Raw genomic sequence first — 23,083 nt, forward strand, 5'->3', positions numbered from 1 at the left:
TTTCTTTTCCAGTCCTTCCTTTCCTTGTTTCTTCTTTCTTTCTCTCTCTTAGCCCCCCATCTTTTTACAAATATTTTTTCCTCTATCCTTTTTTCTTTTTTTCACTCTGTCATGCCGCTCTGGCGCCCCCTGCTGCTTTTTTATAACAAAAACATAAACACACGAATAACAATTTTTTTTTTTACGTTTTATTAAAACCGTGAAATTCATAATTATAGACAAAAATAAAATAATAAAAAAGCGACTCAGGGTTACTTCCTCACTACCTAGTGCACTTCACTGATATAATACAGCGTGTAGGAATCACTACCTAGTGCACTTCACCGATATAATACAGCATGTAGGGATCACTACCTAGTGCACTTCACCGATATAATACAGCGTGTAGGGATCACTACCTAGTGCACTTCACCGATATAATACAGCGTGTAGGGATCACTACCTAGTGCACTACGCCGATATAATACAGCGTGTAGGGATCACTACCTAGTGCACTACGCCGATATAATACAGCGTGTAGGGATCACTACCTAGTGCACTACGCCGATATAATACAGCGTGTAGGGATCACTACCTAGTGCACTCTGCTACGCCGCTCTGGCGCCCCCTTCTGCTCCCTTTATAATATCACACCGATCAGAAAATGCCAGATACTTGTCCTGTCTTCTTTCATTCTTTCTTTCTTTTTTCCTTTCTTTCTCTTTTTTTTATTTCCTCACTTGAATCCTTTATTTTTCTTTCTCTTTTCTTTCTGTATGTCTTTCCTTTCTTTTTTCCATTTCTTTTTTCCATTTCTTTCTTTCTTTCTTTCTTTCTTTCTTTCTTTCTTTCTTTCTTTCTTTCTTTCTTTCTTTCTTTCATTCTTTCTTTCCTTCTTTCCCTGTACAGCTGTGTGGTCACAGTTTGGGGACGAAGCACATATGGGTGGAAAAGTAAATGGTGTCCCAGTACTTTTGGCCACATAGTGTATAATCTCTTTATCCCTGAGGGCACTCAGAGGGCACTTAAAAGGAAGTAGAAGTTTTAATGGGGGTAAAAATAAAAGAACATAAAACTAGTTCAGTAACAGTCGACTCATGCTAACTCTTTAGCGTCTTTGGTATTGCTGTATTTTTTCAGTTCACCTTTAGCTACTGTTTCAGCTACTTCTGTTCAAATACATTTCTTTCTTTCTCATACAGATTACACAAACAGGTTCTACAGAGTAGTGTAAAGGGAGCGAGTTGAGCGATTTGGGACACACCCCTAACCCATGTGACTGGGCGGAATCACTGTTCCCACCCTGACACTGCATGAGGTCCTCAGTGGCAGGGGTCAAACGGGTATTTGGTGATGCCCCCGTGCAGCTCCACCACAGATTCCGCCCAGCTTATGATGTCACCGGTCATGTGACCGTGGCAGGACGCGAGGCTGTAGATGTCATGGTGTGTTAGCGTGTGAGACCAAAGCTGCAGGTCCGAGATCTCGCCAACAAACGCCTGGGTGGCGTCGAAGCGTCCGCCGAGGGAGTCCTAACATCCACAAACACACATATGGTTGAGGGTTATTCATTAAACTGTGTGTTAAAATGTGTGTGTGGTGCACAAGTTACCTGCTCCTGCCCCAAAATAAATACTCCTCCAGGTTTTATGGGTTGCCAGGCATTCAGATTTTCCCCCGAACCTCGTTTTGCTCCGTCCTGATAAACTTCCCAAATGCCATCCCGTGCCAACCACGTGACACACATGTGGTGCCATTTCCCATCATGCAGCGAGAGGGGTAATATCACTGCCTAAACACACACATATCAGTTAAGGGCAACCTCAAAGTAAATGAATGTTTCTGTAAACCAACCAGAGTTCAGCATTTTTTCACATGACCCCCGTCTGTCTTACTGTGTCTTTGATGAGTAGCTCCATCGGCTTGTCCCCCCATTCAATCAGCACCAGTTCATTGGCTTGCCCGGGGACGGAGTAGGAAAAGGGCGTGCCGATACCAGAGGCTCCGCCCTTCAGCCACATGCACAGCGTCATGGCATACATCTCACGGTTGACCGTTCGCTTGACCCGGCTGTACATGTAGTTGGTGCGCATGGGGAAGCCAATCTGGAAGCTCCTGGAAGATTTGCTTCTCGTCCTTGAACCTAAATAGAGAATAAAACAGCTAGCACCTCATACGTTCTGGACGTGTATGTGTCGAGGCATAATCGAGGACACACCGTGGGTGAGCTTCTTAAGCACTTTGTCCAGCTCGTCACGCGTCGTACTTCGATCCTGCGAGTGGTGTGCTGCCGGGGGGCTCCCTTCGGCATGGCGATTGTCGTTACCATCACGTTGCCCGTCGTGGTGGTCAACGTCGTCGTCCTCGTTGTCACCGTGGGGATGGTTGACATCGTCGATGGACTCCGTGTGATGCAGCAGCCGCTGCTCGAGAGCGGCGATCTTCCTCCGCAGAAGCTCCTTCAGAGAGACGGAGTACGCCGTGGACGTGTTCTGCATCTGACAACACACGTGGCTCGACATCAAGTTCATTTAGACTATTTTACAAACGTTTTGGACACACATTGTACATTAATACTGAAGACGTCCAAACATATGAAATTAGGTATATATATATATATATATATATATATATATATATATATATATACAACCCAGAATATTGTTTATATTTCAAATTTTTCACAGCAGCCACCCTTTTTGATCATGAAGGCCTGACTCGCACAGTCTCCTCTAAACAGTGGATGCTGAAATATCGACCTCCGAAAATCATTTATGTAACTCTGTGGTTTCTGAGGCAGGTAATTCTAATAGACTTTCTCCTGCAGCAGAGGTAGCTCTTGGTCTTTCTTTCCTGGGACCATCCTCATGACAGCCTGTTTCATCTTGACAAGCCCCACCTGTGACCTGAAACCCATTCCAGATGACTACCTCATAAATCTGATAAAAGAACGTTGCGAAATTGCCAAGCTGGCATCAAAGCTCAACTTTGGACAATTGGAGCTCCTTTGGACAATTGAAAATTTCAAACATATTCTGGGGTTTGTTTAACACATTTATATATTACATACATCTCTTACCTGCAGGTTTTCCAGTCTCTCCTTTAATGTCTCCAGCATGTGGCTCATCTGCTCCGGGGAGCTTGAGTGGGACAAGCTTATTGTCTCGCCAGTATCGCCCGTGTGCTCTCTGTTGGTGTGGTAACGCCTGTACTGGGCGTGTCCATGCTCGGGTCCGCCCAGGCCATGCCCGAGGCCCTGGCAGAGCGCCAGCTTGGAAGTGAGCTCGCGAATTGTCTCCCTCTGGTCCAGAATGGTCTCCTTCTGTTGCACCAGGCTCTCACGCAGGTGCAAGATGGTGGGCGTGGCATCATCTGATTCGCCAAACAACGAGTCGCTGTGATAACCAGTGTACCGTCCACTGTGGTGCCTGCTGTGATGCTCGCCCTGATGCTCTCCATAATGACGGTCACCACGGTGCCCGGTGCTAGCCGATGAAGGACAGGGAGCGTCGGGTGGAATGGGGGTGCAAATGAAGCGTGGGTGATCGCCCAGCTCATACTCTGCACCCCAGACTTCTCCACAGGTAAGGAGTACACACACCAGGACAGCGCAAACCCATCCGTCCATCCTTGTCCTCCTCGCGGAGGGTGTGTGAAAGGAGTCGTGTCTCATTTGTGCTGAAGTGTTCTGGGATGTGTTACATCGGGGTTGATTCTTTACCATACACTAATTCAGTAAAGTTGCTTGGTCAGAATACACTCCTCTTTAGAGTGTGTGTGTGTGCAGGGGAGATTAATATGACTGTAAGGATTTCTTTCTTCTGCCAAATGGCCTTGAGTGTGAAGTGTTGGAACTGCCTGTGTGTGTGTGTGTGTGTGTGTGTGTGTGTGTGTGTGTGTGTGTGTGTGTGTGTGTGTGTGTGTGTGTGTGTTGTTAATCCTTCAGTTGACACTAATACCCTCCTGCAAAGACAAACAAGGCCTCGTAAAGCAGTTTTCAACACACACAAACACACATCTACACAGCTTGCACACCTTTTAAATGCAAGCGTGGTAAATATTTCACACCACAGTGCAGTGCACCAACACACTCATACCACACACACACTCAGCTATCCATTTCGATTGCTTGTCCACAATTGCTTCACCAGATAGTAACGGAAAGACGGGAGACACATCGTATGAGACGGCTGAAAGGGAGACGATTTTTAAGGCCATATTAAACAATCTCTGATGTGAGTCAAAAACTCGGATTTTCCAAGCGTTTTACTCACACAGGGGCGCTGTACTGTCATGGCAAATGCTGCCCTACAACCAGTCGCAGCTGTGCAGGTAAGGTCTAGCGCCGATCTTTTGGCTGCACCGAGCGAGTGCGCCACCTTTTGGCCATGTCTACACGTTTCGTTTAAAAATACATATTTTCCTTTCCGTTTTGGCCTTCCAAAGTGTATTCGTGGCCGATTTTTTAAGATGAAAACGTAGTTCTCAAATTCGTACGGATTTGTGTAGCAACTTTTAGGAAATGATTTTAAACCTTTGTTTTATAAAAAAAAATTATATATATATATATATATATATATATATATATATATATATATATATATATATATATATATAATTTGTTTTAGAAAACCAAATAGGACAATAATATGCAATCATAATAATATCGAATCAAATCAAATTGAAAAAACATTTGTGATCATCAACATTTGAACAGTTGACATATTAAAAATAATTAAAAAATATAATATATATAGACAGAGAGAGAGAGAGAGAGAGAGAGAGAGAGAGATAGATAGAGAGAGAGAGCAGTATGGAGTGGACATCATTAGATTATATAGATATTTGTATAACCATTGGTGTAATGATAGCGTGAAGTTTCTTACCTGTCCTGTGGGTCCTGTATGTGTGTGTGTGTGTGTGTGTGTGTGTGTGTGTGTCCATGGTTTGGGCTCGACTTAATCTGGGTAAATGAGCTAATTCCCTCTGTCATACTGTCTCTCTCTCTCTCTCTCTCTCTCTCTCTCTCTCTCTCTCTCTCTCTCTCACACACACACACACACACACACACACACACACACACACACACACACAACTATGTTTTTATTACTTCAGGAAATGAATGTATGACAATCCAGATTTTTACCGTCACCATAACAACATTCTAGAATGTACAGAAAAGCATCCTTATGCGTTAATTACAAAATAAGGTGTAGGATGATTGTGTGGTGTGTGTGTGTGTGTGTGTGTGTGTGTGTGTGTGCTTTATTGTAAACATCTTTATTGTTGCCAGATGTACTACAGAGTATATTCAGCCTCCTGTACAGTAACCTGGTGGCGGGCGGCCATTTTGAGGAACGCTCGGTCTTAGCGAGCTAATCGAGCTAATCTAACGAATCGGCCGACAGATGGCCACAGATTAGGGTCAGAACTAGGAGGGGAAAAATATATGCCCCGCCCCCTGCCTCATCAAAACTATTTGCCAAGAAAGCAGAAATGTGTAGAATAAATAATGTGGAACAATATGGAATGCTAGTTAGCTGACTGACAAGTTAGCTACTGACTAGCCGTTTATCCTTGCTAGCTACTGGCTAGTTGTTTAGTCTAAATCTTTATAACAGTCCTCAAACATCATATAAACACAATTTATTTTATTGATAGTTTGCATTACTAGTACATTACTAGACTTCCTGTTTCACAGGGGTATAAATATGAGGTAACACATATTCCAAATTCCCTTACTCCTCAGAATCTGTTATTCAAAATGTTGTGTGAACCGATGCAAATTGTAAAAACGAAAAACATAACAAAGAAGACCCAGGACTGTTAAGCAGCTATAATCTTGTATTAGACACAAATGGAGAACATTCATGTGTGGGTGAGTTTGTGTTCTGTGTTTCCCAGTGTGAGTGTTTTGTCCCAGCAGATTGGAAATGAGAAGAAGGTCAGATTCACATTCAATTCACTTAGGAAGGAAAAGACACTGGATCCAGATGTTAGAAACACACACACACACACACACACACCTTCCTCTGTATATAACAGTGCACACAAATTCTGTTCTAATTGGCTCTTTGCCTCATGCTAATCCGAGAAACAAAATCTCTACTAATGAGTGTTTAGCGCCCTCTAGTGCACTCCAGTGTGTATATATATATATATATATATATATATATATATATATATATATATATATATATATATATATATATATATATATATATATATATATATATATATATATATATATATATACAGTGAGGAAAATAAGTATTTGAACACCCTGCCAAGTTCTCCCACTTAGAAATCATGGAGGGGTCTGAAATTGCCATCGTAGGTACATGTCCACTGTGAGAGACATAATCAAAAAAAAAAAAATCCAGAAATCACAATGTATGATTTTTAAACTATTTATTTGTATGATACAGCTGCAAATAAGTATTTGAACACCTGAGAAAGTCAATGTTAATATTTCGTACAGTAGCCTTTGTTTGCAATTACAGAGGTCAAACGTTTCCTGTAGTTTTTCACCAGGTTTGCACACACTGCAGGAAGGACCTTCCCTAGGACTATTGAGACCCACGAGGTGAGATCTTGCATGGAGCCCCAGTCCGAGGGAGATTGACAGTCATGTTTAGCTTTTTCCATTTTCTAATGATTGCTCCAACAGTGGACCTTTTTTCACCAAGCTGCTTGGCAATTTCCCCGTAGCCCTTTCCAGCCTTGTGGAGGTGTACAATTTTGTCTCTAGTGTCTTTGGACAGCTCTTTGGTCTTGGCCATGTTAGTAATTGGATTCTTACTGATTGTATGGGGTGGACAGGTGTCTTTATGCAGCTAACGACCTCAAACAGGTGCATCTAATTTAGGATAATAAATGTAGTGGAGGTGAACATTTTAAAGGCAGACTAACAGGTCTTTGAGGGTCAGAATTCTAGCTGATAGACAGGTGTTCAAATACTTATTTGCAGCTGTATAATACAAATAAATAGTTTAAAAATCATATATTGTGATTTCTGGATTTTTTTTTTAGATTATGTCTCTTACAGTGGACATGCACCTACGATGACAATTTCAGACCCCTCCATGATTTCTAAGTGGGAGAACTTGCAAAATAGCAGTGTGTTCAAATACTTATTTTCCTCACTGTATATATATATATATATATATATATATATATATATATATATATATATATATATATATACATATGAGGTGCCGTGTAGAACATCCAGTGGTCAGCATGAGAGAATTGGACTCAAAGCACCAAATTTTTACTGCTCTAATACAAGATACACAAATTTGTCTGGTCCTGTCAAACAGACAAAAACAAACATCGTAAACAGGACGTGCGGCTTTTGCACGGTCACATGCCATACAGCTGTTATCACTTGGGGTGTACTCACTTATGTTGCAGTTATTTAGTAAATAATGGCTGTATATTGAGTTATTAAATGAACACTTTTCAAGTTTTTAATACCCTAATCAACATCGGTATGGACGAATATGGAGGCTTTATGCAAATGTATGTTTATTATTAGTGAAACCCGACTCAACATAGAGCATGAAGACAAAATATTCCTGTAAATGTTTCCCATAGGAAATAGTGTAAACTCGTAAAGTCGTCTCAGTCGAGCCGTTAATCTCAATCCAGGGTTCCACCGTACATAAATCATCAGGACACCAAACTTTTGCTCTGTTTTCACACGGACGGTTTTAATTGCCGGTTGTGTGTAGACTATAGAGGATTTTGGTGGTTACAGGATCTAGAGGTACAGGATCTAGAGCCTTGTTCCAGCATTCATTCTGTTACCTTTCACCTCCCAGGTTTTAATGTTAAAGTACGACCTTTTTTGACCTCCAGGCTTTCGTCTGTATTCAAAGCGTGAGGATGAAGAGGGTCGGAAGAGGTTAAGGATGAAGTGAGGGTTATTAGTAAGCGAACGTGTCATGCTTGTGAAGTGTGTGTCTGTGTGTTTCCTGTGTCCCTGTACGGAGAAGTTTTCTGTAAGTAGACGTTAATGGAAGGAGTCTCCAGTGTCAGTCATCAGGACACACGAGGCCTACGGAGTTTCTAGGTACCAGGAACCAGCTGGTTTCATAGGTCTCCCACACACACACACACACACACACACACACACACACACACACACACACACACACATATATACACACTAAGAGTCCAAACCGTGTGAATGAATTTGAAAGGGCAGAATGGGGGAGGATGTCCTGAAGGATGTAAGGTTTTCTAAAGACCACAGGCTGTTGTCTGAATGCCTTTTTTTTAACGAACAAGTGCCCTCAATGGAGTGCTGATGATCCTTGTTTAAAGTAGGGAGAAGAGACATGTTTGGGAGTGAGCCCTGGTCATTATTCTGCTCACTGCCCATGTCTGGGGCTCATTGTTATTCACCCTGAGTGATAGAGGGAGAGAGAGCAAGAGGGAGGGAAAGTGGGAGCCAAGGGTGCTGAATAGCAAATGCGCCTCAGTGAAGTGCACTAGATGGAGCAGAAATGAATGGACGTAGGAGGCATTCCCTACGTAGTGCACTGTGTTGTCCGTTCGGGACGCCCACAGGGGAGAGAGAAAGAGACAGAGAGAGGACATTGTCCGGCACTTGCACATGTGAGAGGGACGGGGAACAGGAGAGCTCACAGGTTCGCGGTGCCACAGCAGGAAATATTTTCTTTATATTTGGCAACCCACTGATTGATTTAATTGATTAGTTTAATTGGATTACTGAGACACAGAGACAGACGGAGAGGAAATTGAAGTTGATGCATTTTCTGGAGGCGGTGAGTGTCACACATGCAGGCACTAAACACACACACTCTCCGAAGAGATCAACAGGTGCTGTTCATCTTGTTGGAAAAGTTCAGTAGAACTAGAGTATGTTTGTGTTTGAGTGTGTGAGTCTGTGTGTGTGAGTCTGTGTGTGTGTGTGTGTGTGTGTGTGCGCAAAGTCGCTCCGAGTTCTCCTGTCTGAGCAGATAATCCACCCTGGAATTCCAGCATCTCTCCCAACGGAAAACTCTGGAAGTAGTTGTTGGTTCAGTGCGAAAAACACACACAGTCTATGAAATTGATATCGGATAACTTTCCCATTTCTGGTGCGTTCCTGGCAGGTTCTAGAGGTTGGGAATGATGGAATTCTTCATTCAGATTGTCTGGATGCGTTTACTGTACCGTTATCGTTTCTATAGTAACAACTGGCTCGCTCAGGAAATCGTGTGGCAGACGCCCTTATCAAGAGTGAATTGCATTTGTCTCATTCATGTGCCCGACCAGCTACGGGGTTGAGGGCCTTGTTTTGGGGCTCAGGAATGGCAGCTGGGTGTGGCTGGAACTTGATCTCATGACTTTCGAATCCAAACGTCCAATGCCTTAACAACTAAGCTACATTTATGGATTTTTGCAGATACCCTTATCCTGAAATGAGCATTAGAGGGTAGAGGGCCTTGCTCAGGGGCCCAGAAGTGGCAGCTTGGGGTGAATGGGATTTGAACTTACAACCTAAGTCATTTACAATAATTGAATTTATCAGATGCCTTTTTTCAGAGCGACCTACATGTGTGTCCTTTATACATCTGAGCAACTTTGACGTTAAGGGCCTTGCTCAGGGACCCATGTGTGGTAGTTTAGTGTGGCTGGGATTTGATCTCATGTCTTTTGGATCAAAAAAGTCCAATGTTTAAACCATTAAGCTAGATCTATGGCATTTTGCAGACTCCCTTATGAGCAGTTGATGGTTATGTGCATTGCTCAGTGGCCCAGGAGTGGTACCCCCTCCTCAGATGCGCTGCGTATGATCGTTGATAAATCAACGATTTCAGCGAATGCTTTCCGTACGGATGTGTTTGTAGGGACACAAGTGCTGACACATGCTGTTCTCTCTCTCTGCAGGTTGACGTGGCTTCATTCCAACATCCCGGGTTGCGATCGGAGGAATATTGCGAGGGACGGCGACGCGATGTCGAGGTCTGACGAGGTGAACAAAATGACGGAGAGCGTCTACAAGGTACATCCCGCTTCCTGTTTTAAGATGTATGGGCTCCTCCCATGTCACCTCCCCCTGATTTTCCTCTTCACCTGGTCCTTGTGAAAATACGAGTCCTTTCAAGATTTTCTATCAGAGCAGGTGTGTGTCAGATCTCCGGTCGGTGTCGGGTTGGCTGGTCAACGTGAATGAATGTTAACCCTAGCTAGGAGCTACTGGTATCGCCATTGCATCTGCCGATAAAGTATATATATATATATATATATATATATATATATATATATATATATATATATATATATATATATATATATATAGGTGGTAAAGAGCCATATAGAGTAGAAATTGGTTGTAGGTGATGTTTTTGAGATGTGTGTATGTGTGTGCAGGGAATCCTGGACCAGTTTAACCCCAGTTTGAAGAACTTTGTCGTCATGGGGAAGCACTATGAGAAAGCGCTGACAGGTGAGGAACACTATGTTTTTGGTTTTTGGGTTTTTTTGTCCACTTGATCGTCGACCATCTTAATCCTGGTTTAATTTCTCTGCCAGCTCAAGTAGAGCTTGTAAAGATTAAGGGAATCGAATCAACATTCCTGTAGATCAGTGCAGTTCTTCGCACGGGGTCCAGGGAGGCCCCCGGGGGGCCATAGCTTTTCTTTTAATTTGTTACAGTGGGACAAAAACCAAGCAACCCACAAAGTTATTTGGTTTGAAGCAATGCTCTTCAACCTTTTATTGCATCATGAACCAGTTTGAGGCAAGATCGTTTTTTCATGGGGTCCAGGGGTAGTCCGGGGGGAGTCCGGGGGGAGTCCGGGGGGAGTCCGGTAGGAGTCCAGAGGGAGTCCGAGGGAGAGTCCAGCGGTAGTTCATGGGGAGTCTGTGGGGAGTCTGTGGGGAGTTACTTGCATGTGTATATATATACTCACTGCAAGCTTGATTTCTCGATGCATAGAAACTGCGACTGAAACAAGTGCAGGAAATTAGCATATGCATATGGTAATTTAGTTTTTTATAAAAAAAGCCTGCAGACTGCAAAAGTCAATAAAATGGAAAGTCTGTGCAACCCAGGTACCAAATGATCCCTGGCCCGGTACCGAAAGATACTTGACTGCATGGTACCGGTCCTAAGCTTGGCTGTTGGGGACCCCTGGTTTTGGGGTACAAGCACCAAAGTCAACCTAGACTTAAGATATTCATGATAGTGACTGATTGATTGATTGATTGATTGATTGATTGATTGATTGATTGATAAGCCTCATGACCAGTTAGCATGCTAGCTAAAGATACAAAGTACGTAAAACAACCATTTAGCTCTGCTTGCATTCATATTACATGGCTGTAGAAGAGTATCGACCTGAAAAGTAAATAAACAGAATGCAGTAAAAAAGTATTTATTTGATTGGTTAATTGATTGATTTTGACTTTTCTTTCTTTCTACCTCCCTCTTTCTTCTCTTTCTTGCAGGAGTGACTGTTGCAGCTAAAGGCTACTTTGATGCTCTGGTGAAACTTGGAGAACTGGCCAGCGACAGCCAGAGCTCGAAAGAACTGGGTAGGAGCACGGGAGAACTCGGCATCACTCAGGGAGGAGAAGTCAAGAACGAGGGATGAAGGAAGCGGAGTATAGAGAGGAGAGTAGAATAAATGGATGAAAGGAGTGAAGATAGAGAAGAGGAAAGAGAGGACCAAACCAAGGGGGAATGCTTTAAGGAGCTGGGGAGTTAGAGACAGAGACATGAATACGGAAGAAAAGAAAGGATGAATCAGAGTCTGTGAAGATTGATTTATATTTTTGGCGTAAGAAGTGAAGAAAGACAGAAAGGACAGGAAGTACAGAGACTGCAAAAATGAGTGTGGCATAAAGAGATAGAGAGAAATAAAGGGAAGAAGGGAAGAGTGAGAGAAAGACAGCAGGTTGAAGAAAAGCAAGGCTGGTTATTAAGGAAAAAAACAGAAAGGAGAGGAAGTACAGAGACCGCAAATATGAGTGCAGCATAGAGAGCGAGAGAGAGCGTGAGAGAAGGAGAGAGAGTGAGAGAGAGGGAGGAAGAGGGGGATTGGAAGGGTACACGGGGTAAAATAGAGGAAAGAGACTGCATGATTGATGCTCCACCCAAGGTATGGATAGAGAGTGAGACTGGTATCTTCAAAAGAATAAAGGAAAAAGATAGAAAAGAAAGAATGTAGACAGACTAAAAGGCAAGTGTACCATACAAAAGGGGGTAAAGAGACAGAGAGAGAGAGAGAGAGAGAGAGAGAGAGAGAGCGAGAGAGAGGGAGAATGAGAGAAAACAGTAGAGGTTGAGGGTGAAGCGGTGAATGAAAAAAAGAAAGATGGCCTAAGTAAGAAAAAATGAGTGCGCTGTTAAAAGAAAAACGAGTGCGCAATAAAAACTAGAGAAAGAGAAAACGAGGGAGAGAAAGAGAGAGAAAAGGAGAGAAGGAGAGAAGGGTCTTTGTTGAAAGATTAACAACACCACATGATCACATTGTGCCTCTGGAAGCAGCGGGGGTGGACGAAAGGAACGGAGGGATGGAGGGGGTGAAGAAAGCGGCTGCATGCCAAACTACACACACAGAGTGTTATTCAGTGGGGACACACACTCACACACACACACACACACTCGCACAAAACAGCCGACAAATTATCACTAACTGTAGGGAAATAAATGAATGAACTACTATAAGAGGGGGAATTTGCATAATTTGCATATTCATGTGTCTATGAATATTATGCTAAGTGGGTGAGGTTTGGGTACACGCAATATTGAGGCGCCGCTTCCGTAAAACCGACATAAAAACATCAGAAATATCAACTTTTCCCTCAGATGTGTCTCTAAATGAGCACTAAAAGGCTTCAAAAGCACCGTACTGACACCTAGCATGAAACTCTTAGCGCTATATCCATCCACAGCTCAAGCAACGTACAAATAGATGTTCTCCATTTGTAATTTTTTGATTCTCCATCGTTTTTATTTTCCTGTCAGTTTATAAAATCGTCCGGGGACATTTTTTTTTGACGTAGCGCTAGCCGTAACGTTCCGGAAACCTCGTTCTGGCGAGATGCATGAGTTTTGCGTTTGATTACATCGGAATTCGAAAACGCTCATGGTGACAACGCATGTGTCGCTTTCAAAATAGCCGACCTCACAGAGGTCCGATTAGCGATTTTAGGGTTTTAACGTTTTTTTGAAGTAAATGATACTCTTGATTGCATTTTCATTGCTAAGAAGCTAGCAAAGCATTTCTTTAGCCCAGATCGTTAGTTAGTTTTATGCTAATGGTTTATTAGAAGGTGCGTTCGTATGAAATTTAGTACTTATACATCGATTGGAGACTGTGTTAGACTGACTCGGTCCTGGTCTGCTTAAAAGTATTTGCACCCAAAACTCCTGCCGTGGGACTCTTGGCATTTGCGTTTCCGTCTTGTATATTGACGAGCAACACGGTACTTTCACAGTGTGTGTATAGTGTACTTGTACTGGCATGTATTGTACGAGTGTGTGTGTTTGCGTCTGTTCCAGGTGACACGCTGTTCCAGATGGCTGAGGTGCACAGGCAGATCCAGGTGCAGTTAGAAGACGTGGTAAGTTCAAAGCCCATGACACTTTAATTATGATCATACGTCTGAGCATACACAATGCTCAGACATATAATATCTGTTTCTCTCAAGAATATCTGTTTATTGAGGAATTATATATAGACATTATATATATATATATATATATATATATATATATATATATATATATATATATATATATATATATATATATTTTATATACATAATTAAATATATTGTAGTAGTATTCAATTCATACACAACTAACTAATTAATCAACCAAAAATGAACGTTCATGTCAATTTTTCAAAAAATGTCCCCTTCCCTTCAGCTGAAGCTCTTTCACTCCGAACTTCTCTCTCAGCTGGAACAGAAGCTTGACCTGGACATTAAATTCCTCACTGTGAGTTCTTTTTTTCTGGCAAAAATATATTGCGTTAGTTTTTCCAGGTTGCGTTACACATAGAGCAAAAGCGACCTCTAGAGGCAAGTCACTGATCCCACGCTGTTTATTTGACTTGTAAATGTTTTTAGTTATTTTGAGTGTTCGTTTTTGTTTCAGTGTGAATGCATGTCTTATATTTTCCTCAATATTTATGAATGTAAATTATATATTGATTCAATTTAGCACATTTTTATGATTTGGTACTTTAAAAAAAAATTTTTTTATCCAGTATCCATTTTATAAGTTATGAGTACAGTAACATTTCCCGCTGGGTTTGAATCGTTTTCCAGGCCACGCTGAAGAAGTACCAGAGCGAGCGCCGGTCGAAGGCCGATTCGATTGAACGCTGTCAATCGCAGCTGAAGAAGCTGCGCAGGAAAAGTCATGGCAGCCGGCATCCGAATAAATACGGAGACCGGGAGATGCAGGTGCATGGATACACACACTGTACATCTTTACATTTGTGTGAGATTCACGCTGGTAGAATTTTATCGGATACAAAATAAAGTAGAACGATGCCGAATGAACATTTTTATATTGAAAAAAAGGACATAAATTTATACCCAAAATGACTGGAGAGAAGAAAACAAAACAATAGAGTTTTAAGGTTACATACTGAAATTCTCAGGAAACCACTTTTGTGCTGGAAGATAACATAATTTCCTGCTTTTGTGGCTTCAGTGTTGATTTTGTTCTCACATTGTACCATCTTTTCCATCAGAGTGTGTGTGTGTGTGTGTGTGTGTGTGTGTGTGTGTGTGTGCATCTTACTGCCATCAAAAACACATGTGATCATGGGTGGTTCTGTGTAAGGAACAACACTGAGTGATGACTTTTTCGTGTGTGTGTGTGTGTGTGTCAGTTTGTGGAGCTGATGAGTCGCAAGCAGACGGAGTTGGACTCTCTGGTGGCTGTGGGTTATCGCTCTGCTCTCACCGAGGAGAGGAGGAGGTACTGCTTCCTGGTGGATCGTCAATGCTCCGTCGCCAAGCTGCTGATAAACTACCACAACAAGGTACGTGTTTCTGTGGCAGACGGTAACACACAGCAGTGCAACAAACTACAGCAAATTGTGATTAATAACAAAGACACACAACCACTACAACAGATCATACTGTACCTACAGAGATACACAACTGCACACATAAACACAGCATAGTATTCAATAGTCAACTACCACTGCACAGCTCATTACGCCCCACCCAGCAACAATGCACTAAGAACAATGCGCCTTTGGAGGACCAAGAAGAAGAACCAAGAAACTACTACTACATGTTACACAACTACATTGAAAAAAACAAGAAACTACCACTACAAAATACAACAATAAAAAACTACAGCCAACAATAAGAAAGCTTCTGCTACCACTACACGTTAAACAACTACAGCCAATGACAAAAAACTACCACTATAAGGTACAAAACAACAGCCAACAACAAGAAACTACCACTACATGTTGCACAATTACACGCACTAAAAATAAACTACCACTACAGTCGATTTAACCTCATGACAATGTTCGAACACAATTGCAAATTTCACATTGCAATTGTTAAGGTTAATAACCTACCCACTAACAAACTACAGAAATCCCCACTTGTGACATTAACTCAACACTACGCATATGTTTGTATTTCACAGGTGCGTGAACTCCTGTCACAAAAGCTGTCGTCGTGGCAACAGTCATGTTCCCAGCCAACAAAGTTACCGGAGCGAGCGTTGAACCTGCTGCGCCACACTGCCCCTCAGGGCCCTGGGGCCTCCGGGATAGCAGAAGTCCTCCGACACACTAAACTGGGTTCTGCTCAGTCTGGAGAGCAGGTGCAACGCTTGAATTTTACCTTGTATACTTTTTTAATGTGTACTACAGAAGGGTTACTTTGGGATAGAGGAATTAAACTTGTAACTCACTTCTACAGAGGCTGTCCGTACAGGAAGTCCCGCCCCTTCTGAATGGCGAGTCCAGCAATCGGTCCCAGCCACAGCGAGCTGGATCATCTGATCCCGCCCCTCGCTCTGTCTTCGCACAAAACAGCATCACCCTCAACCCCAGCACTTCTTCGAGCCCCGCCCACCCTGTGCAAACAACCTCAGGAAGCATTTGCAGCTTGCTTTCTCCACCTTCTGGCTCAGCATTTCCCTCTCTCAACCCCGCCTCTGCTTCATCCCTTCATTCTCTTCAGGGCCTGGCGCCGCCCCCTAATGCCCCCCAGACGCCGCCGTTGCCCCACAGCGCACCCCTTTCTCGTGCCCTCACTCCCGTTCCACCCTCTGCCTTCAGTCCTCCGACCAATAACCCTCTCCTGCTCAGGGTTGCCGATGTCTATGCGACCTCCACGCTGCCGTTACCACGGAAACAGCCGTCTGAGTTGCGGACAGGATTTATGGGTGACCGGTCAAGCTTGTAGTGCTCCTTTTTGTAAATTTTCGATTGTTTTTCATTTTATTGAAGGTAGGGGGCTGAAGTTTGTATTCCCCCCTCAGGTTCCACCCTACCCCGGGTACTTCCTCTCTGTCCCTCAGTCCGCGTGGAGGCTCTGTTTGCTCACTCGCCCAGCTCGGGTGACCGGCCAGAAAAAGGAGACAGAGCGGGGTCATGTCTACTGTCCTTCCTTCCCGGAGATGCCATCGGGCTACTCATCAGCGAGCCGAGAGACGGCTGGCACTACGGACAGAATGAGAGGACTGGACGGTAAACGGAAAACAAACCATTATCTCATTCGCAGATTACAATTTTGAAAAATCAATACACTACAATTACAAATTATATAACTACAATCAACAACAAGAAACTGGCACTACAAGTCACACCATTATACCCAACAACAAACTACCATTCCATGGTGCACAACAACAGCAAGAAATTTAAGCTACCAGTGCAAAGTACACAACTACACCAACAACAAACTACCATCACACGATTCATAACTACACCCAACAACAATAAACTACTATCACAAGTTACAGAACTTCCGTCAACAACAATAAACTACCCCCACAAGTCACACAACTACACCCAACAATGCAATCTACCACTACAAGGCACATACATACGCCAAACAACAATAAACTACAGCCAGCTACAATCAACTACTACCACAAGTTACACAACTACACCAAACAACAAGAAACTACCACTACATTTTCTAACACATTTACATCAGAGTGGAATTCACTTTGCATTAATTGTTCTAGTTAATAAACTACCCACTAACAAACTACAGAAGTCCCCACGTGCGACGCTAACTGAACACTACACTTGTTTGCATTTCTTCTTAGCAGATTCTGAGTTTCCTGATTTTTCTCTTCGTATTCCACAAGATCTGCTCATTACACCGATATTTAACACCTTCTGACCATGTTGGTATGCTCAAGAGTTGTTGTGTTGTGTCTCCTGAAGGAAAGGCTGGTTTCCCTTCTCCTACACCAAGCCAATGCCAAACACATCGACGCCGACGCAACACGACCCCGCCAGGTCCGACGCCGTCTGATCTGCCAGCACCTTCTTGCTCTATAATTCTTGAAATTGAATTTTATAAATGCTAACCATTTTTCTGACAAAATAATAATGTACAATGTGTCGTTCTGTCCTCTCAGTCCTCCGGGTCTGTCCAAGTTGAACAGTACGAGTTTGGGACAGTTGGACAGGCTGCCCCCTGCTGGTGAGTTTGTGAAACTCAGTCCAGACTCGGAGGAGGAGCGGGGGATCAGCACATTTAGGCCACGCCCCTACAGCATGATGAACCCTGACATCAGACATATGAGTCTAGGACACGGCGAGCAGAAGGGCAAAGAGCAGGTGAGGCGCGTGTGAAGTCGACTGCAGGCTTCTGATCTGTCCAGTCATCTTCATCTGATTGCTGTCTGTCTGAGTGTCTTTCACTTAATCTGTCTGTCTGCCTGCCTATCTGTCTGTATTTAATATGTTTGTTGGTTTGTCGAACTTTAGACCAATTAATCTGTTTGTGTTCCAGTCTGTCAATCTATCTGTCTGTCTATTAGTATGTATTTCTGTCCGTCTGGATAACAATCAGTTGTCTGCCTGTCTTATAGTCTGTCAGGCCTTTAGTGTGTTTTATTTGATTTGTCTGTCTGTGTCTCTGTCTGCCTATTTCATAGTCTGCTTCTATCTATCTATCTATCTATCTATCTATCTATCTATCTATCTATCTATCTATCTATCTATCTATCTATCTATCTATCTATCTATCTATCTATCTATCTAGTTAAACATGCTTCTAAGGTACCAGTGACCACTGTTCCTGCCCTCTCCTCTCCTCTCCTCTCCTCTCCTCTCCTTGGATCTGCTCACTTCGTCTCAGCCTGCCTTGGGGTGGTGTTCTATTCAATTGGAAACCATTCTGTGCAGCTGGAGAAGGTTTCAAAACTATGGCTTGGAGATCCATGAAATTACGAAGTAATACGGAAGCTTTGAGGATGGATTCGGACTGTACTTAATGTCTGTTACTCAGGATTATTATTAGATCTATTAGATCACTAAAACATGTAACTGATCATTAATCAGTGAATCTCATCAATTAGTGAAACAAACAGTATTCCGACTAATATAATTTTTTTCTTCTCTGCAGGGCGATCACTCGTCTCCTCCGCCATCTCCCACCAGGTAAACCATCGACTCTGCACTTCACTACCTCACTCTTTCTAATTTGCATGCTAATTTGCATATCCTCCCCCCTACCCCACCTCAGGACCAATCCGTTCGCTCACATCCGTCTGAGGAAAACGGTGACCAATGATCGCTCTGCTCCGCTGATCGAGTAGGAGGATCGGCCTCATTTACTGACTTTTCCTTTTTACTGTTAGAAAATAATTATTTTAATCAATAACTGTAACGAATTTTGAGCAAAAAACGGCAGCAAATGTATAAATAATGTGAAAAAAAAATTATTTACACAGCTCCTTTTTTTTTCTTTTATTGTTTATTTTTTCCATTTGAGCCACTCATTACTTCATTCGTATTTTTTTTAAGACATTTTTTTTTATATTTAAATAGATATTGATGTATGTTGATTAACAGATTGGATTTGACTGGTCCCAGATCAGACATGCTGGATCTCTGGTTATATTATGTGTTTAATATATGTAAAATGCGTGAAGTCGGGTGAATTCTCCATTTCAGAGCTCTAGATAGCAGATAGCAACGATCTCATGTACATTACTTATGTATATTAGTATTTTCACGCAAACCTGAGCTAGCTATATGGCTAAGAATCACTAGAAGATTGATGAGTTTTCAAAGGATATCTACAGTAACATTAAAAGTTAATACAATTTTATCAGCGTTTTACAATTGCCTAGCTAATTAGTAGTATTAGTAGAATTCTGAATTGCAAAAGTTTCAGCTAGCTAACTACCAAATGTTTTTGCATGATAGCTATTTTTATTACAGTTACTTCCTGTCAGCGAGCGAATTGCAGTTCACTATCAAACTTTAGCTAGCCCATAACAAATGTCTGTTTTGTAGGTAGTTCATTTTTTCTCACACGTTAACTAACATTGCGAACTAATCTCGATCAATAACTAGCGAATGAGATTTCTCTCGAATGCTACCTAGCTGTTTTTTTTTAGCTGTTAATTGCCTGGCACAATGAAGCCAGTGATTTACATCTGTCTAACAAATTTCAGATAGCTAGTTTCCCATGTGAATCAAATTTTCTTTATAAGGCAGCTGGCAATGATGAATTTCTCTCAAATTATCGCTAGCTAACAATGCAATCTATTCTCAGTCACAATTATCAAATTTCAGCTAGCTAGTTTCCAGTGAGAATGAAATCTCCCTCAAATTTCAGCTAGGTAATGACAAATTGCTCTCAAATCACAGCTAGCTAGTTTTGCAGTCTAATCTCAGTAATAACTAGCAAATGAGTTTCGTCACGCTGTTGCCTATCTAGGGCTCTAATACGGAGATTTGGTTTTGTGCCTTGAGCCATAATTTTGATTATAAAAACTTTATACTATAATTAGCGTTACAACTCGGTATTTAATTTTATAGATTGAAAGAAACTCGATTTTTTGAAAAGATCCAGGAAGTTAAAACATAGAAGGTGGATATTATTGGTATGTCATCCTGCTGAGGAAGGTTATTGAGATGTCGATGGTTAGCAGATGTAGCTTCAAGTTTGGGATGTGTAAATTGAGTTCTGAGTGATATAAACGGCATAAACGTTACAGAAAATTTACGTTACTACGCTGTGGTAACAGCTGATGGTCAGAAGGACATCCTGTAAAAAAAATTACCTCAGACTTAGAGATGACCACATGTAACTGATGAAGCTACAGTGAGAAATGTTTTTGAATATACTGCATATACATTGTATTGCCAACAGTTTGTGGACACCATTCCACATAGAGGTATAAGGTTCCATTCCACAATGAGGGCTCTTTTGCTGTTATAGGATGATGTTCCACTAGATTTGATGGAGATTTGTGTGAGATTTCATTCAGCCACAAGGGGGCGTTAATAAACTCAGGTAGAGATGTAGGTGTGGTGAATATGGAAGCCTGTTTTTCCATCATTTTTTTTTTTTTTATTTACTTTATTTCTCGCAATTGTGACTTTTTCTCGTGACTCTGGCTTTTTCTTTTTCTCTCAATTCCAACTTTTTTTTTCACTATTTCCGACTTTTTGTCTCGCAAGTCTCACTTTTTTCCTCACAATTCTTACTTGTTTTCTTGCAAGTCTGAATATTTTCCTCACAATTCTTACTTTTTTCCTCACGATTCTTACTTTTTTCCTCACGATTCTTACTTTTTTCCTCACAATTCTGACTTTTTTCCTCACGATTCTGACTTTTTTCCTCACGATTCTAAATTTCTCCTCACAATTCTTTTTTTTCTTCATGATTCTACATTTTTTCCTCATGATTCTGAATTTTTTCCTCACAATTCTTACTTTTTTAATCACGATTATTACTTTATTCCTCACAATTCTCATTTTTTTCCTCACAATTCTTACTTTTTTCCTAATGATTCTCACTTTTTTCTTCACAATTTTGTTTTTTTTACCCAAGCGGTTAGCGTCATGCTCCCTGTAGTGTCAGAAAGTTTTACACATGGAAAATGAAAGCGGCTACAATCAGAACAAATCGATCTGTGAAACAATGGAGGACCATTTTAGGCATGGTTCTACAAAACCCTGAGATCTTGTTGTTACTGGAAGAATGGCATGATATCGAACAGCCTCCGATCCGATCTGAGAAAACTCAGAAGAAGTACTCAGAATTGGCCGAAATAAAGTGGGAATTGTAAGGAAAAAAAGTCGGAATTGCGAGAAATCAAGTCACAATTACACTTTTTTTAATGTGGTAAAAACCTGAAGAGGTAAAGAGGCCTGAAATAGGTAAAGAATTCATCACAAAGGTGTTTAATAGGGTTTATACCGCTATAGCTGTACCCATATCTTCATGGGAGCTGGAAAAAGTTTGGGTCTCCTAAATCAAATAAAGGGAAAAATGTCATTCTACCACATCCAAAGATGTCCTAGACAATTTTATGTCTTAGAGTTTGTGGGAACAGTTTGCCAAAGAAACCTCATATGGGTGGGAAAAGGCGGGCATTCCAATTTATTTGGCTATACAGCGTAGATTCTCTGATAAGTGGCGATGATCGGGGGGCCAAGCACCAGGTCCAAGGTGCTGTGAGAAACCTGGAGCGTGGAATCTCCTACATGAACGTAAATGCGCTTAATGCCGTTTGCCTAAAAAAGGGTCTCGAACAACTTTTAAATTATGTCTGGCCGCAACTGACATTCGGTGAAGCTAAAGGTGAAGAACGTGATGAAGAGCGAAGAGCGACTCCAGTAAGTGTTCGAGAAAGTTCATGGGAAAGTGCATAGGCGTCGGAGGAGGACGGATTTGACTTTCATTTGACTTTCATTTCACGTCTTTCTTGTTAATAGTTTGTGAGCTGATCGACTGATTACTGGTGGATTAAAGTGAATGATTTGTAAGTTTTTTTAATTGTTATAATTGTTATTGAATAGGACCAAATTTCAAAGTGATCTGTTTGATTTTTTTCATTTTCTTGAAGCTGATTTCTTTCCTTTTTGATCTGTTTGTTGGGTGTTTTCTTTTTTTTACAGGAATATAAGTATTAGGTTTATTAAATATATATATATATATATATATATATATATATATATATATATATATATATATATATATATATATATATATATATATATTTTTTTTTTTTTTTTTTTTCTCAAAAATCAATTACATGTTAAGCATAAACACATACACAGACACACACACACACACACACACACACACCTCAGGAGGATGCTGGAGTTTACATGATAGTGTGTATAAATGACTATGTGCCTATATAGACCCTTTATTACTGTTTTTTTAACAGGCACAATAATCTTAGATTTATATTTATATATATATTGTTTTTTTTTTTTTGCATCATTATGTGATTAACAAGAAAATGTGTGAGATTGGAAATGCTTCGTTTTTAAATTGACACAATTCTTTTGATATTTTGTAAAATATTTTGTTTTATGTTCCTTCTCTAGTGTACTGCTGTAGGCACAAACCCCTCCAACCTGTAGGGAATAACTGTGATTATCGACTGTATTTCAGTATTATTATTATTATTATTATTGTTATTATTATTATTATTATTATTATTATTGTAACCACGTTTTTGATTCGCTGTATTAGCAAAGAAAATGGAACGGATCGGCGTTAATCGTGGATACTGACGCTGAGTAAAAAGTAGGAAGACGATTGAGGGTCCGAGGCGACTGTACAGTTTTGTGTCACGCTGTTTTGTTTCTCTAACAATTTCAAATAAAAACAATCGAAAAATTCGATCTTGTTGTGATGTCGGAAATGTCGTATTTAACCCCGAACCGGTGAAACAAATACATGCCTTAATGTAGACCTTCACAGACACGACCTTCATGAAACACACACTTTGGAAATATTGCTAAGCTAAGAAACATGTTGTCTATATCTGATGCAGAGAAGCTCATCCATGCATTCATGACCTCCAGACTGGACTATTGTAATGCATTACTGGGTGGATGTCCTGCATCATTAATAAATGAGAGTTTGTCCAGAATGCAGC

At 41.3% G+C, this 23,083-nt stretch overlaps 2 protein-coding genes across 5 annotated transcripts; one reads left to right on the forward strand and one right to left on the reverse strand.

The window, feature by feature from the left end:
- Nucleotides 1–59: 59 nt before the first annotated feature.
- On the reverse strand, nucleotides 60–4,932 carry si:dkey-283b15.2 (neuronal pentraxin-2). Of its 4 annotated transcripts, none has more exons than XR_006925339.1 (7): nucleotides 4,866–4,932; nucleotides 3,050–3,942; nucleotides 2,198–2,477; nucleotides 1,875–2,122; nucleotides 1,592–1,771; nucleotides 443–1,511; nucleotides 60–266 (listed from the first exon to the last, which is right to left on the reverse strand). XR_006925339.1 is itself a non-coding variant. In XM_046846620.1 (6 exons), the coding sequence occupies exons 2-6, from the start codon at nucleotides 3,701–3,703 to the stop codon at nucleotides 1,302–1,304; spliced, it is 1,572 nt and encodes a 523-aa protein (XP_046702576.1). In that variant the 5' UTR covers nucleotides 3,704–3,942; nucleotides 4,866–4,932; the 3' UTR covers nucleotides 288–1,301. The 4 variants fall into 4 exon arrangements, 2 of the variants coding, with proteins under 2 accessions (XP_046702576.1, XP_046702577.1); XR_006925340.1 differs by lacking the exon at nucleotides 60–266 and having other exon boundaries at nucleotides 286–530; nucleotides 575–1,511; XM_046846620.1 differs by lacking the exon at nucleotides 60–266 and having other exon boundaries at nucleotides 288–1,511.
- A 3,583-nt stretch (nucleotides 4,933–8,515) lies between these two features.
- zgc:158689 (uncharacterized protein LOC791177 homolog) lies at nucleotides 8,516–22,085 on the forward strand. Its single transcript, XM_046846606.1, has 15 exons — nucleotides 8,516–8,774; nucleotides 9,883–9,997; nucleotides 10,366–10,441; nucleotides 11,446–11,532; nucleotides 13,505–13,566; nucleotides 13,874–13,945; nucleotides 14,278–14,415; nucleotides 14,850–15,002; nucleotides 15,629–15,808; nucleotides 15,907–16,375; nucleotides 16,472–16,679; nucleotides 17,388–17,462; nucleotides 17,585–17,786; nucleotides 18,577–18,611; nucleotides 18,697–22,085. Exons 2-15 carry the CDS (start codon nucleotides 9,950–9,952, stop codon nucleotides 18,767–18,769), a joined length of 1,878 nt encoding a protein of 625 aa, XP_046702562.1. The 5' UTR covers nucleotides 8,516–8,774; nucleotides 9,883–9,949; the 3' UTR covers nucleotides 18,770–22,085.
- Nucleotides 22,086–23,083: the final 998 nt, after the last annotated feature.

Source organism: Silurus meridionalis, chromosome 4, assembly GCF_014805685.1.
Source record: "Silurus meridionalis isolate SWU-2019-XX chromosome 4, ASM1480568v1, whole genome shotgun sequence".
NCBI lineage: Eukaryota > Metazoa > Chordata > Actinopteri > Siluriformes > Siluridae > Silurus > Silurus meridionalis.